Source organism: Bos mutus, chromosome 27 (assembly GCF_027580195.1).
Source record: "Bos mutus isolate GX-2022 chromosome 27, NWIPB_WYAK_1.1, whole genome shotgun sequence".
Taxonomy (NCBI): Eukaryota; Metazoa; Chordata; class Mammalia; order Artiodactyla; family Bovidae; genus Bos; species Bos mutus.
The window spans coordinates 25,794,264-25,811,334 of record NC_091643.1 but is presented as its reverse complement, the minus strand read 5'-3'; the positions used below and the strand labels follow the sequence as shown (position 1 = coordinate 25,811,334).

The 17,071-nt window shown below is 43.0% G+C and overlaps 2 protein-coding genes across 4 annotated transcripts in view; both read right to left on the bottom strand.

Moving 5' to 3' along the window:
* The window catches only part of PDGFRL (platelet derived growth factor receptor like), a 73,767-nt gene extending 67,287 nt beyond the window's left edge, over positions 1-6,480 (bottom strand). Inside the window, exon 1 of the mRNA XM_005887161.2 lies at positions 6,256-6,480. Coding sequence (XP_005887223.2) covers positions 6,256-6,310 — 55 coding nt within the window. The 5' untranslated portion in view covers positions 6,311-6,480. The remainder of the gene's footprint in view (positions 1-6,255) is intronic.
* A 5,037-nt stretch (positions 6,481-11,517) lies between these two features.
* SLC7A2 (solute carrier family 7 member 2) overlaps positions 11,518-17,071 on the bottom strand; it is a 71,861-nt gene continuing 66,307 nt past the window's right edge. For all 3 annotated transcript variants that reach the window (XM_070364383.1, XM_070364382.1, XM_070364381.1), the window contains exon 12: positions 11,518-16,738. In XM_070364383.1, coding sequence (XP_070220484.1) covers positions 16,539-16,738 — 200 coding nt within the window. In that variant the 3' untranslated portion in view covers positions 11,518-16,538. The remainder of the gene's footprint in view (positions 16,739-17,071) is intronic.

Here is a 17,071-nt window from a genome sequence, read left to right as displayed (position 1 = left end):
TTCTGCCATTCCCCATGAAACACCCCATAGGCACACATATACTTTTCCAAGAACAAATCTGAGCAGTTGAGAAGGCAATGACAGTATGGAGATGAAAATGTAGAACCCTGAGAGCCTCTTTTTCTTACCCTGTCTGGAATCCCACTCCAAAATACCCTCCAGATCATTGCTTAAAGTACCGCTTTCTTAAAAGAGCAACTTCTAAGAATTAGATGCTTCTATTTCAGGATAAAAAAACCTTAGCTCAAAACATGTTTTCTTCAGAGCATCCATTAGAACACAGTTTATCCCACTTTTGAAAATGAGATGTAATTGACAGCTCAATTGAGAGTATTAGTTTGAGGTGGTAGTCACTAAGTCATGTCTGACTCTTGTGACACCATGGGCTGTAGCCCACCAGGCTCCTCTGTCCATGGGACTTCCCAGGCAAGAATACTGGAGTGGGTTGCCATTCCCTTCCTGACCAAGGGATCAAACCCAGGTCTCCTGCACTGCAGGTGGATTCTTTACCAACTGAGCCACCAGGGAAGCTCCATTAGTTTGCAGTATACAACATAATGATCCTATATTTATATGTAATGCAAAATGAGCAGTCTCTCTTGAACACTCTATTTGCTGGGCTCCCAGGACATGGCGCTGTCTTGCTTCTCTGTCTGGCAGACTCACTCATCCTCCTTTTCAGCCTGATCTGAGTCTAAAGGGCTGAACCCTCACAACTCCTCCCCATCTCTAATGACACTCCATCTCTAAGCAGCCTCACCCGGTCCCCTTGGCACTAAAAGCATTCCTATGCTGAGAGTTTCCTTGTTCCTGTCCTCACTTCGCCTCTAAACCCAGATCTGAATATTCCATTGCTTACTCTGCACTGCCACTCGGAAGGTAAAAGGTGTCTCAAGCTGGACATGTCCGCACTGAACTCCAGATGCCGTTTCAAATTGGCTCCTCCCCCAGTGTGCCTTTATCGGTAAATGGCAGCTCTACTCACCCAGTGGCTTAGGATGTAAAACTCTGAGTCACACACGATTCTCTTCTTTCTGTCCAAAGCCACCTCCATTCCAGCAGTGAATCCTCTGGGCTTTGCCCTCAGGATAGACCCCAAACCCAGGTTCTCCTCCCTGCATCCATGGCAACCACCCTGTTTCAAGTCACTCTCACCTAGACTATTAAAACAGCTCCTATGCAAGTTCCTGACTTCTAAGCATGCTAACCTTTGGAAATATAAATTAGACCATAAATCCTCTGCTGGAGACCCTCCAGTGATTTGCATCTAATTTAGAATAAAGCCCTACAAGGCGGTTTACACCTCAAGTCCTTCAGCCACACGAACCACCGGGACACCCACTCCCTTGGCTTCAGGGCTCTTTCAGACGTGCAGCCCCTGCTTCCGCTCTCTCAGCCGGCCTCTGACCCTCCTACCCACGCTGCCCTCCTCATCCCTGCGCATCCTCTTCCCTCATCTTACAGGGTGAACTGTGTCCCCAGAAAGATAAAATTGAAGTCCTAACCCCCGGTACCAGTAAATGTGACCTTATTAGGCAGTAGGATCTTTGCAGACATCATCAATTAAGATGAGGTCATTAGGGCCAAAAATCTAATCCAAAATGTCAGTGTTCTTAGAAGAAGAGACCCACACACAGAGGACAATGCCAGACGAAGACACGCCGAGGGACAGGATGGCCATGTGACAACAGAAGCAGAGGTTAGGGTGACGTGGCTGCAAGCCAAGGAACACTAAGGATCACCGGCCGCAGCCAAAGCTCAGCAGAGGCAAGGGAGGCTTTGACCCAGGGTCTCGGGGGCAGCATGGCCCTGCTGGCACCCTGATTTCAGACTTCCAGCCCCTAGAACTGGGTGAGAATGAACTTGGAATATGTTAGTTTGTGCTCTGGTACAGCAAGTCTAGGAAGCTAAAACACCCTGATCGCTGATTCTTAACATCCACTGTCGGCTCCTGCAATGTTGCCTTTTCTTCATTACCCATCCACTCCATCAGACAACGAGCCCCACTAGGTAAAGGCTTCACAGCCTTGCCCAGGGACAGCCATCCATCCCCGAGCTCCTCCTGCTGCTCTGGCTGGCGCACTGCATGGCCCCCAAACTTCTCTCTTTCTTTTCCCTGACCTCAACGAGTTTATCACATCAGAGAAACAGATCCATAAATAAACACCCAAAAGAATGATTTTAATAGAAAGGTGTACAACACACTGCTGTATTTAAAATGGATAACCAACAAGGTCCTACTGCATAGCACAGGGAACGCTGCTCAATGTTATATGGCAACCGGGCTGGGAGGGGAATTTGGGAGAATGGATACATGGATACGTATGGCTGAGTCCCTTTGCTGTCTGCCTGAAACTACCACAACATTGTTAATTGACTATACCTTAATACAAAATAAAAAGTTTTTTTATTTTTTTTAAAAAGAAGGGTGCACAAAGTATGAGGAATGTCCATTCACTTAGAGTCATGATAAAGAAAATTAAACTTATCTCTTTTTTATCTCTAAGGATCAGAGATGACTTTGGATGTTAAACATGTAGGCTAAGATCCTAAATGCTTCAAAACATTCACTATTTGCACTCATACACAATGAGAACTTTTACGATTCTTTTTTTTCATTGTAAGGCTTTTTGAACTAGACTTTACTCTTTTCCCAAGGAATAAACTGAGTCACAAAAAGTGATAGAGTCCTGGTCAGATAGTCATTGTCAGTGTTGGCCCCTAACTTTCTTAGAGACCTGGCTGTACTGCCCTCACATTATAAAGAATCTCTTTAGTTTTCTCAGAAAGAGAACCTTCACAGGACCAAAAATAAACCCACGTTAGACTGAAGATCTAATTAGAATCAATCGAGGGTCTGGCATGAGATTGACAAACTGCATATTTTTTATAGTATTTATACTTCATTATTTGCTCCCAACATTGGATAAAATATGCAGTATCAAAAGTTGCTAAGTACCTGTGATCTTGTACTCTTTAATGTAAAAATAGCAGCACCATATCAACAAACACTATGACACGTATTCCATATAAATACGGAAGATGGGGTGTGGTGAGCCACATCTGGCTCTCAGTAGAATCTTGGGCTGTTATCTAACTGTTTCATGCCTCACTTTCGATGTTACGAAAGTGACACACCCTTCCAGCTCCTAGTCTTCATGAGAAGAAATAATATTACTTCTAAAAATTTAAAGTGTTTAAAAAGTTTCTCATTATTTTTTAAAGTCTATTGAATTAGTTACAATATTGCTGCTGTTTTATGCTTTGGCTATTCTTTTGGCCCCGAGGCATGTGGGATCTTGGCTCTCTGATCTTGGATAGAACCCTCACCCCCTGCCAATGGAAGGGGAGTCGCAAGCTTTGGACCACCAGGGAAGTCCCTAAAGCATTTTAGAATTAGGCCAGGCCAACCTAGCTGGGTTAGAGCAGATGTACACCCACTAAACGCTTACAGGGAATCCTTTTACTATTGGAAGCCTCTCCTAGAAGTGATGAACCACACCGAAAGGCGGTGGGAGAAGCTGAGTCAAGGGCCCGTGCCTGCAGCTTGTACTTTGGGTTGACCCAGTAATGCACCATACCCCGACCCGTCAATCAGAGGCTGGCACCAGAAGGACTGCCCGCCGAGGCTACTCTCAGGGACCTTTCCCTGGTCCCAGCCAGCCTCACGATAACTCAAACTTTAGACAACATAAAGGTTTAGAGAAATTTACATACTTTACAGAAGCAGACTTACTTTTCTAATTATGTGTTCAAAATTAAAGGACCAACGCAGGAGACCTGGGTTCGATCCCTGGGTCGAGAAGATCCCCTGGAGGAAGGAATGGCAACCCACTCCAGTATTCTTGCCTGGGAAATCCCATGGACAGAGGAGCCTGGTGCGCTACAGTCCATGGGGTCACAAAAGTCAGACACGACTTAGTGACTAAAAAACAACAATGTACATATACATTAAAATAGGGGGGGAAAGCCAAAAAAAAAAAAAAAAAAAAATGATACATTTTTTCTCTTCTATGTATCTCTATGCTTTCCAGATTTTTATGATTAACAAAAATTACTCATTAACATAGAAATCACTATATTGAAATATTTACTGACTTGTATTTTATTTTCAAGAAGTGAAATGGCACATTAATATTTTTCACAGTCCATATTTTCAGGAATTTGGTCAGTTTTTTCCTTGAGCCAAGACTAATGACATTTCTATGGCATGACAAATACTAGTACTTTAAAACAGGGATAGCTAAACGCTCCAGTCTAGAAACAGGTGAAATTCATTCAGTTCTCATGCAGAAAGATGGAAAACAAAGACACCAAGCAGAAGTGAAATCATCAGATTATACACTATTTTACATTTCCTCTTTGTATACATATATGCCTTCATATTACAAATCAAAAAATAAATCTTTCCCTGGACTCCCTAAAAATAATGTGTTCAACATTTTATTCATAAGTAGTTTATACTATATTTTTAAAAGCAAAGCCACCATGCTATCATCACACCTAAAATCTATCAATTATTTCTTATAAAATATTCAGTCTGTGTGCCATTTTTTTCTGATTATCTCATAAATCTATATTGTTTGCATGAGTTATATTTGACTTAAACGGATGCTAACAGATTCAAGCAGCTATTTGTAATCATGGTCTGGGCACACCCTAGCCAGGACAGATTCAGGAACCAGTGGCTGACCCAGCCTCCTGAACCTCTGCAGCAGCCATTTTGGGTGAACTTGTAACCCAATGAATGGGCCATTTGAAATTATTTTGTCTGACCATCTCTTGCCCTATTCAAAAAGTGATACCAAATACTGCATTCCCATCGCTTCAGGGATCACAGGCAAGGACCTGGCAGGAGCAATTTAATATTACATTTTACTCAAGCCAACTGATCCGTAGGCAAAGAGGACTTGCTCTCCCACCCCTGCCCCACCCCCGAAGAGAAGCTCTGCCTACTCTTTATCCAGCCAGGCTCTAGGCTTAAGGAGCTTCACATTCAACTTCAAGTCCACAACCATTTTAGACTTTGCAAACCAAAGTGTGGTATTTTCTGGCAAATGTTTCTACTGTCACCGGGAAAGAAAGGAATTGGTCTGGACTGAGTAGTGGATAAAATGTGAGCTAGGGTGAGCTGGCTCCAGCCGAAGGTTGCATAACCGTAAAAGCTGCTTTTCAACCCAAACTAGCAAAAATAGTGACTTGCAGAGCAGAATTCCAAGGGAAATTTCAGGATACCAGGATGTACCAGATGCAATGAACTCCAATGAAAAACAACAGACCTCCCCAAACAATTAAATGCCAACAGAACCATAGATAACAGATGGAGAAACAGAACAATCAGTTCAGTCTGTTCAATGCCTCAGGCCTGTCTGACTCTGCGACCCCAAGGACAGCGCAGCAGGCTTCCCTGTCCATCACCACCTCCTGGAGCTTGCTCAAACTCATGTCCATCAAGTCGGTGATGCCATCCAACCATCTCATTCTCTGTCCTCCCCTCTCCTCTTGCCTTCAATCTTTCCCAATAATGCACACACACAGTCTGGCCCTGTAGTTGTGGGTCCACACAACAGGGTGGGCTCAGAACAGGCACACATTCAAAAAAGTGCAGTGGCACAAGGACCCCCATATTGTCCAAAAACCCATTTGATTCATCCCCTCCCCTCCAATCAGATCAAAAGCATAACAGTTGTGGGTTTTTGAGAAGTTTGGGAAAAGGTTTGATACCCAGAAATATGTTGTAAAACTTAGGCATATCTTGCAGGATTTAAGCTCCTGTTGGTATAGGAAACACATCTAGGGCTGCAGATGGGGGAGGAAGACCCTTCGATTTTTGCAAAAGGCTCAGCTTGGGTGGCACCCCGCCTCACCAGCAAAACACCCCGGGGCAAACGCTGCGCGCGCGCGCTGGAAGCGATCAGCCGCCCTGCGCCACCTCCCAGACCGACACGTTGACACTGGGGGCTGGACCAGGCGCTGCCCGGGGATATTCAGTTTTCCCGGCTGCCCGGGGCTTTTCAGCAGCGCTGGAGCCGTTCTGGCTGGGATTCTAAGGGGTCGGGCCAGCTGCCACTGTTCCAGGGGTTCCGAGGGGAGTGAGGAGAGGGAGGTAAGGGGATCCTCCTAGGAGGGGGGCAGGTGCACGGGGCAGGAAGTGACTCCTGAGCCGGGAGGAAGACCTGCAGGACGACGGGGGATAGGGGACCCGGGGAAAAGTCAGGGCATAAGCCGGGATGCCGCCCACCCAGAGCCACTCACCATCCTCCAGGGCTTCATGCATCAGCAGAAGACCCAGCAGCAACCAAATCTTCATCTTCAGGGCGAGGGGTCGCGGCGGAGGCGCTGGGGACTGCGGGTTGGAGGCGCGCGGACAGCGTAGGGTGAGGGCAGGGACGCCAGGAGACGGGCGGGCGAGGGGCGGGCGCCTGGGACGCCGCAGCTGGAGGATTCGGTTTCAGGAGGAAGAACACAAATTTTAGGAAAAAGTTTGGGGATTTTTTTTAAATTCTCTATCTGTGTAATGTGACCTCTTCTGCCCCCTGGTGGAGCCGTGAAGCTCTGCGCTTTTTCCCGAGGCTGAGAGCGAAATGTCAATTACAAGTCACTCCGCCAGTTCGAGGTCCCTGCGCGTTTTAGCAAGTTTACCAACTTCGAGAAGGCTCGGCGTAATCCTGCGGTGTCTCATCTAACCAGAATTGTCCAGATGTCACCAGCGCTGTCCCACCAGCTCGTTATGGCCGTGATGCTCTGTAAAAAACGCCCCCTGCATATATTTCTTCATTCCCAGCAAGTCTCTTCCGTGCGCTCACCAACAAGACCATCGCCCTCGGAAGTCCCAACTCCGCACCCAGCCCTGTACCTGCTGGACGCGAGCCTCCCTTGCAGCTGAGACCTGGCAGCCCCCTGGGGCTCCCAGGGGGGAGGCTGCTCTGCCTTCAGAGGGTCCCATGGCAGGCCAGCTGCTTCCCCGGGGTTCTGCTGGAGGGTTTGGAGAAACTTCTCCTTCCTCTCTTACGCAGCAGAAGCCCCACTGCCCTACAGAAGACTCAACTAGGTGTTCAGGAGGAACTGTGCCAGAAAAGAGATCCAAGTAACAGCACCAGGGCCTCCCTCGGGACTCTGAGAAGTTGACCCCTGGCTCATCACTCTGGGCTGGAGCCTGGGGTTCCGGCTCCACCTCCTTCCCTCACTCCACGCCCTCCCAGGCCTGCTTCATCGCCCTACTGACTGCACCAAGGCCGCCCTTCTTGGCCATCATCCCTCCTTCTCTGCCCCAGCTCACAGCGTTACCATGTGTCACCAGCAAGTGGCCACAGCCTCCTATCTGGTCTCCCTGCCTCTCTGTCTTGCCCCTCAGTCCATACTTCCTCCAGCTATTAGACTGATCTCCAAATACAATTCTAAACACACACACACACACACACACACACTAACCCAACTAACCCCCTCCAAAGGCTCTCCAGACCTCTCATGCCCGGTCAGGCCTCTCCAGCTCTCTCTCTCAGCACCCACTGCTCCCTGGCCTGCTTGCCATGCAAACAGCGTGCTCCCAGCACCCTCGGGCCAGCCAGTAGGGTGAGAGGGGGGCACCAAGGCTTCTGCTTCCCCTTTGGCCCCCCAAAGTCCCCTTCCTTGTTCTACCACCTGCCAGCCCTCTCACCACTCATCCTACAAGGCTCGGCTCAGACCCTACCTCCTCCTGGCTGGGCCAAGCACTTCCCCAGTGTGAATCCTTTGTGATATCATAGCAGCCAAGACAAAATGCACGATTGAGCTGTGAATCTGGCTTCACCTCTTTCACCTGCTTTTTCCTGAGTTCAAGGGCAGGAAATATGTCTTATTGAATTTTGTACTCTACCATCAATTTCTGGAAAATCATATTTATTAAGAGCACACCACGCTCCACACAGAGCATAGAAACCTCACCACACATTTCTTGTTGCTCATATCAACAACCACCCAACCAGGGACGCTGTGTGGTTAGTATCAGCCCCATTTTATAGACAAGGCAGCCCAAAGTCAAACTTGAACCTGCACTCTACCTGTTACTTACAAAGCACTGTTGAAATCACTACCTGTGAAAGCTTTTCAACAGGGCTGGCCTGCCCCCAAAGTCTCCCCTCTCAAGCTCAGAAAATTGGAGGCGAGAACTTTGTGACTTCCCTGATAGGCTTGACAGCAGACAGCTAAGGTGATGGGGAGGCAACAGATAGACAGAATTGCAACCCATTCCATGAAAAAAAGGGAAAACACGGTCTGTTGGTCTGTTGTGATCCACACAGGCAAAGGCTTTGGTGTAGTCAATGAAGCAGAAGTAGATGCTTTTTCTGGAATTCTCTTGCTTTTTCTATGATCCAATGGATGTTGACAATTTGATCTCTGGTTCCTCTGCCTTTTCTAAATCCAGCTTGAACATCTGGAAGTTCTCGGTTTGGTTCATGTACTGTTGAAGACTAGCTTGGTGAATTTTCAGCATTACTTTGCTAGCATGGGAAATGAGTGCAACTGTGTGGTAGTTTGAACATTATTTGGCATTGCCTTTCCTTGGGATTGGAATGAAAACTGACCATTTCCAGTCCTGTGGCCACTGCTGAGTTTTCCAAACTTCCTGACAACATATCTTCTGCTTCTCTTAGGTCCATACCATTTCTGTCCTTTATTGTGCCCATCTTTGCATGAAATGTTCCCTTGGTATCTCTAATTTTCTTGAAGAGATCTCTAGTCTTTCCCATTCTATCATTTTCCTCTATTTCTTTGCATTGATCACTGAGGAAGGCTTTCTTATTTCTCCTTGCTAGTCTTTGGAACTCTGCATTCAGATGGGTATATCTTTCCTCTTCTTCTCTGCCCTTCACTTCTCTTCTTTCTCAGCTATTTGTAAGGCTTCCTCAGACAACCATTTTGCCTTTCAATTTTGCCTTTTTGCATTTCTTTTTCTTGGGGATGGTTTTGATCACTGCCTCCTGTACAATGTCACAAACCTCTCTCCATAGTTCTTCAGGAACTCTAACAGATCTAATCTCTTGAATCTATTTGTCACTTCCACTGTATAATCATAAGGGATTTGATTTAGACCATACCTGAATGGTCTAGTGGTTTTCCCTACTTTCTTCAGTTTAAGTCTAAATTTGGCAATAAGGAGTTCATGATCTGAGCCACAGGCAGCTCCCCATCTTGTTTTTGTTGACTGTATAGAGCTTCTCCATCTTTGGCTACAAAGAATATAATCAATCTGATTTCAGTGTTGGCCATCTGGTGATGTCCACATGTAACTTCATCTCTTGTGTTTTTGGAAGAGGGTGTTTGCTATAACCAATGCATTCTCTTGGCAAAACTCTGTTAGCCTTTGCCCTGCTTCATTCTGTACTCCAAGGCCAAACTTGCCTGTTATTCCAGATATCTCTTGACTTCTTACTTTTGTATTCCAATCCCCTATGATGAAAAGGACATCTTTTTTTGGTGTTAGTTCTAGGTCTTATAGGTCCTCATAGAACCATTCAACTTGAGCTTCCTTGGCATTAGCGGTTGGGGCATAGACCTGGATTACTGTGATATTGAATGGTTGCCTTGGAAATGAACAGAGATCATTATGTCATTTTTGAGATTGCACCCAAGTACTGCATTTTGAATTCTTTTGCTGACTATGAGGGCTACTCCATTTCTTCTAAGGGATTCTTGTCCACAATAGTAGATATAATGGTCATCTGAGTTAAATTCACCCATTCCAGTACATTTTAAAATGTCAGTGTTCACTCTTGCCATCTCCTTTTTGACCAGGTCCAATTTACCTTGATTCACAGACCTAACATTCACGGTTCCAATGCAATATTGTTCTTTACAGCATTGGACTTTACTTCCATCAACAGTCACATCCACAAACTGGGCACTGTTTTTGCTTTGGCTCCGTCTCATTTTTTCTGGAGTTATTTCTCCACTTGTCTCCAGTAGCATATTGGGCATCTACCAACCTGGGGAGTTTATCTCTCAGTGTCCTATCTTTTTGGCTTTTCCTACTGTTCATGGGGTTCTCAAGGCAAGAATACTGAGGTGGTTTGCCATTCTCTTCTCCAGTGGACCACATTTTGTTAGAATTCTCCACCATGACCCGTCTTAGGTGGTCCTACACGGCATGGCTCATAGTTTCATTGAGTTAGACAAGGCTGTGGCCCATGTGATCAGTTTGTTTAGTTTTCTGTGATTGTGGTTTTCATTCTGTCTGCCCTCTGATGGATGAGGATAAGAAGCTTGTGGAAGCTTCCTGATGGATTTATAGTATATTTTGTTATTTGTTTCGGCAAGGGATGCCCCCATCATTGATTTCATGTTAACTATGATTATACATTTTCTCTTCCAGATGGAGTTTGAAATCACCTTGTCAACTTCCATAAAAACTTTGTGTTGTGATTATGACAGCATAGAGATTTTATTTGGGAGAAGAATGCTCAAATTTACAATATTAAATCATCCTATCCCAGAATGTGTCATAATGTTATATATCATTCCATTTGTTCAAGTCTATTTTTATGTTCCCATTATATAATTGTTTAATGGTGGTATGAGGACAATAATTTTGGAATTCTTATTTATAAGAAGCGGGAACTTGGACATAGACACACACACAGAGGGAAGATCACGTGAAGATTCAGGGAGAAGACGGCCATCTACAAGCTGAGGGTCTGGACCTCAGAAGACGCCAACCTTGCTGACCCTCCCTTCACACGATTCCACAGTGCCAGCACAGAGGGGGGGCCTCAAAACCTACTTACCAGTGCTAATCAAGCCAACAGTAAATAACAGATAAATTAGATTTTAGACTTCCATTTGGAAAATATGTTGCTGTTTTAGCTTGGTTTTCAAGGCAGGCTAAATTCATACTCAAGTTTAATTCAACATGGTGGGTGTTCCCTTCCATTTATGGAAAAAAAAAAAAAACCAACAGGAATTAAAAGTCTATATACAATGGCATTTCAAAATTAAAGATAATTTAGGAGATTTGCAATTTTAACTAACTTGAAACTATTTCAGAAAACTGACTCCTCCCTCCCCATCAAAGGGTAAAGAGGGCTGAAGTTGATAAATATTTATTCACTATACAGTACAAAACTTCTGTTAGTTATAGATAACTGATTACCAGTTACTGAAAGCTATGATTTGGTCAGGAGCATAACAAGGAGCTTCTTGCAGACAAAAGCAATGTCAAAGAGACTGGTCCATTAAATAAATGGCAGTTGAATGGGTAGGACGTCAGATGTGTGGTCCTGGGGTGGCATGCTTCAGGAGCAACCGGTGTTTGGAATGTGTCATGAAGACTGAGTACAGTGAAGGACGTCTCTTATACGACTTGGAAGTTGTACAGTAGTAGGCTGCCCCGTGAGTATTCTTAACAACATAATTGTTTCCATTTAGATTGTACTATATTTCTGAGCTCTAAAGTGGCCTAAATAAAAAAGCAGTTTAAATTTGGTAAGTGTGAAATGTAAGCTTTTGGTAGGTATGATACATATGCATACAACACTATGATAAGTCATATTAAAATTTATTTTAAAAATACATGGTTAGAAAGCACATGTTACAGTGGTAAAGCAGCAGTTTTTATTTATTACAAATTCTAAAAAATAATCCAATGTTATAAGCAAAAAGGAACACTGATTATCATCAAAAACATGTAAATTTAGAATTATCTACAATCGTACACACACAAAAAAAATCTCTGTATTTGAGTAAGACCAAAGTATCTTTTGGTTTTTACAGACATAGAATTTTGGTAGAGTTTTAGGCCCTATCAACGGTTTCTATTAAGTACAATGATAACAGAAGAAAACAATGAAACAAATGGATACCAAAGATGAAGCAGAGCCTGTTAACCAGGCACGGGCCAGAGAAACCTGCCACGCTGGCAATACAAGGTTCTTTACCAACGGAGCCGTGGCGCGTGTACTTTCCCCCGCAAGGATGATGGTGCTGGCACGGAAAGTGCAGGGGCCAGGGCCTATGGTGCATTCCAGGGAGCAGCCATCCTTCCCGTGAGTCGGAGAGGGTCCTTGGTCCTTATCATTTACCTTGTACTCATGGGATGTTCGGAGCTGAAACGAAGGACCCCAAACTACCTTAGTTTTTCACTTCATGTCCTACCCTGTCATCCAAGACTCCCCAACAAAGGTAGCTATAGACACTCACACTTTGCAGCCTGCCTGACCCACGGTCCTGGCTATGATCCCCATGGAGCTGCTGCCAGTGGTCACTGAAGGCTCTTGAAAGCCAGAGATAGTGGCAGTGGCTTCAGCTAAGGTGCATAAAAGCTACAACAGTGCTGCTCCCAGGGTTGCCGACTGGGTTGAGCCGTAACAAAATGCATTTGAAATGAACAAGACTAAACTGCGTACATAAAAACAATAACGAATGTTACAAAAACCAACCCCTAAACCAACAACCACAACAACAGTAGATCTGGCCTTTCAAAATTCATAAACCAGAAAGCCATTAAAAATGTTTAAATATAATTATACAAGGAGATAAAAAAAGAAACTCGGCTAAACAATGAAGTCAAACAATGTTATTTTCACACATCTATGTGTCTGAAAATCAATGATCTGTGCTGGCATTAGTTCCTACGTGAACTTTGGTACTTCTTCCCTTGATATTTTAGAACAAGCTAGAAAATGTTAGGTAGAAAATGTAGAGAGAAGGCACTACTTTGGCACTAGTCAAAAATCAAAAACAAGCCCCCAAAACAAGCTAATAACACCCCCACAAGACATTCACACAAAGCACGTGTATATTAATATTTCCTGATGCACACTCTAAACCCAATCCTTTAAAATCAGGTGGGACATTGTATTCATATTTTTGGTTTGAATTCTACTGTCACTTGAAGCATATCAGCAGATACCCAGGCACAGAACATCACGGGCAACATCACAGGGAAGGAAGAGTTGGAATCTTGGCACAATTGCGTCTGAGGTTTATAATCTCAGAATATGCTGATCTAAGAGGAAAAGGAGCTCAGACTAATCTAGTCCCTCCAGCATTATCAGCCTTGGTGGGCGATTACTCTTCCTTATTCTCCCTGCTAAACAGTTAAATACATTTAGAAAATAATTTGGTAAATATAATTTCTAATTCAAAAGACTGTAACATACTCAGGACTTAGAAAATATTTTAAATTTATTATTTGAAATTTTAAAGTTTAAAAAATCCTTTATTCAGAAAAATTAAAAGATTAGGGTCTTGTCTTTTAAAGGAAACAGATAATTCTGAAACATATTTTCTATCAAGTGTGGCTGACAACAGAAGGTTTTATAGATACAACATTAGTTTTTCATTAATGTATATATCCCAAATGATGTTTTGGTCTTACTTTTCCAGATATTCGTCTGTGGGGAAAATTACATTAGTTAAGCAATAATTTGTATTTCAGTATATATCAAAAGTTCTTCCAGGTTCAGTGCACGATGCTGGATGCTTGGGGCTGGTGCGCTGGGAAGGCCCAGGGGGATGGTATGGGGAGGGGGGAGGGAGGAGGGTTCAGGATGGGGAGCATGTGTGTATCTGAAATTAAAAAATTTAAAAAAAAAAAAATCATTAGAGTATAAAATAAAAGTGCTATTATAAGAAGTTTCTCACTGAAAATGTTCAGAGAGCAGATTTCCTAGTGCAAATCAATCACAATTAAGAGAATGCATATGTATTTTTTTTAATTTCTGGAAAGAAGTCTATATAAGTGTGTCTGATTACTAGTAAAATCTACACAGAACATTTTGGCAATCCTAAGAAAGCAAAAACATTTTGTTCAAAAGGTTGTGAATTCAAATGTAGTAACAGACAGACAGAAGAAGACCTGGTAGTACTGACTTTTCCTTAAAAAGCGCAAACCAAGACAGAAATGTCAGAAAAGGCATAGCAGAAAAAAGTAAACAGAAATTCCCTAATGCCCCCACCCCACCGCATTTCAGATCATAAAGCACCTAATGTACTAGACTTGAGTGATTTCATATTAGAAACATTATAAATATATCTTTCTGAAAGAATCTATCTATAGAAAATATTATACATAAAAAATTGCCATATATTTCAGAATAGTTTAAAACCTAAACATTTTGCATAAGCATACCTATCAATACAAAACATTTTTTCTCTGTCAGTTGGGTTTTTAAAATCTAGACAACAGGATCATTTCCAAAGCCCATCATAAACCCAGCTGACTTAAACACCAACATTTGAAACACACAAACACACATATATACATGTGTATATATTAACATATACACTCACACATACATATGAACAGATATTTGAGTTTTCACAGAAAAAAAGGATAGTCACAAACAAAGCATCTTTCATAGACAATTGTGTTTGTAAAGTGTTTCAAGGTGGAAAAATTATTTTTAACTCAATTCTGCTCCTAATTGAACACAGTGGGCATAATAGTTTTAGCTGCCTGTCATGTTCTAAATAAATTTCTTGATTGTGCTCAGTAAAAGGTTTAATATTCACATGTGAAATTAACTCTTCATATTCCCACGTGAAGGGCCTGATTACCGAATCAAAGTGCTTCTCAGAATGCTGCAGTAACAGCAAAGATCTAGGATTAGGCCCACAGTAATGATTGCAGAAATACTTTGCCTCTTGCACAGCCAACTCTTCCTCTCCAGTAAAACATGCAGTACTGGGCCTCAGATTTTACTATGTGCACCCTGGAAATTGTGGAATGTTAGTTCTGAGTTCTAGATCCGAGATGCTACAACACTGGCACCCAGACTTTCCTACCTGTTTACTGGATTTTTCATCACAAGAAACTCCTAAACAATCAAAACTTCCTTTTTAATGATGAAAATAAAATGGCTGATCTTTTGGAAGAGCTGTCAGAAAATCAGTGTTTTCCTTGCCTTTGTATTAAGCTGGTCACCTGGGCTTGATAATGTGCTAGTCTCATCTCGTGAACCATGTAATTATTTGTAAGAAAAATAATTCATGAGAAGCGAACCATACGAAGACAAGTAGTCCACTTATTGGATAACCCTATAAAATGAAATACAGTAATTAGAGAGTCATACATTTAAAAACAAATTACTCATATAAAGGTTATTGTGTTTCTATGGCTTTAATTCAATTAGGTTAATGTTTTTGGCTTGACGTTTTAAATAATCATGTATTTAACTGAAATATTCTATTCCTCAACCACTGATGGGTTTTTCTAGAATACTGGAACTTGTATCAGTAGTTTTAGTGTGGTCATTTAAAAATAAATGAAATTAAAAGTGCTGAACAATTTATGGGATAGAGGAAGAAAAATATCCCTAAATGTTTCCAAAAGAAACATCAGAAGCAAATTAAACCCAAACCCCTCAAATTGGGCCAAATGCCCTATAATACCTGAACAGGCACTTTAAAACCAGAACAGGGGGATTTTCTTGTACTCCTTCATCGCCCCCCCCCTTTTGCATGTAGTAAAGATAGAATTTACTACTGGCTTAGGAAAAAAACCCCTAAATAAATTGTGAACTGTGATTATTTACTAACTAATGGAAAAAGGTATAAATCATTCCACCAATTATGTGACCTGGGAGGTTCTGCTGGCTTATTTTAAGTGACTTAAAACAGGAGTGCTTGGGATCTCAGCCAAGCACGTAACTACTCTATCTTCAAATGCATCCTCCTCTCTGCCACTTACACGAGCTTCCTGCCCATGGGGACCACCTTCACTTTCCAGCACAAAGGGTCCCTAGGAGCTCACACTACCTCTCTCCACCCCGACTGGACTGGGGCGGAATGGGGGAGTGGGGAAGATATCATTCACACAAGGTGAAGGCCTCACATTTAAGGACCACTGTCTCAAAGAAGACAGCCATTCAAGGGGGTGCCTGCCACCTGCTGACACAGAAGGCCGCTCCTGCCCTGCGGGGTAGTGCAGACACAAGCACTCCGATTGGCTAAACTTTCAGCAAACTGTCATACCTCACAGAAGAAAACTGTGCTAAACCCACTGCCGACATTTATAAGTTACAGAAAAGGCTCATTTCCTACCCCTCCCCTTACTCCAGACCAATGACAGACACAATGATGGGTAAATGCAATTTTAGGATGTCTAACTTGACATAAAGTCCAATAAGGAAAAGCGACAGTTATTTCCCCAACCACACCCGGCACATTCAAGATACTTTTCTATTCAGCGATCACCTCCATTTTAGTGTGTGCAGTACAGGCTACCGATGAATGACAACACTGGAAAAATGCAATGCAATACGAGTAAGACACCAACAACTTTTAACATTGATATTCCACAACATATACAAACATATGCACACACATGCCCACATTCCCACTATCTGGGGGATATTTATCACGGAGGAGCGAGCTCAGAGTGGTTTCCCTAGATGGAGTCGCCATCAGAGAAGGTGCTGTTCACGTGAGTAAGTGTAAATTAGGGTGAACTGTGTCTGCAGCAAATCCACGGCAACCTGGTGTGGTGATGACATCGTCATGGATCCCTCCACGCAGACGATGTACGTGCAGACTGTGGACCAGTTCTGTCCCAGCAGGCACTAGCATTCGCTCGTTTTTTCATGGAAAATGAAAGGTAAGCTCAGGTTTCTTTGGTGATGGTCACCATCTTGCATGGCAGATTTTTCTTCTGTTGCTGCGTTAATGTTGTCTGAATACATATCTTCATCATCATCTTCTTCATCCCTTGGATTACCCTCCAGGCTGTGTCTAATGCCATAAGCGAAGTAAATCAGGAAACCTTTCAGAGGAAAAAGAAATCAGCTTTTGGTGTGATAAAATGACTTTGTACAGGGAAATTATTTTTTTTTACTGGTGGACAATTGGTCTATGATGTTGTGTTGGCCACTGCCACACACTGACATAAATCAGCCACTGGTATATATATACACACATATATACATACACACACACACACACATATATATATGCCCCCTCCTGTATGTGGAAAATTTAATATAGAACATAATAGGATCTTTTGCGCCTTCTCTTTCTGTGCTATTTTAGAAGGGCAGAATGCAAGTACAGCATATCCCATGCAAGGTCGCTGACAAATGTCTTCCCAGTAGAAAGT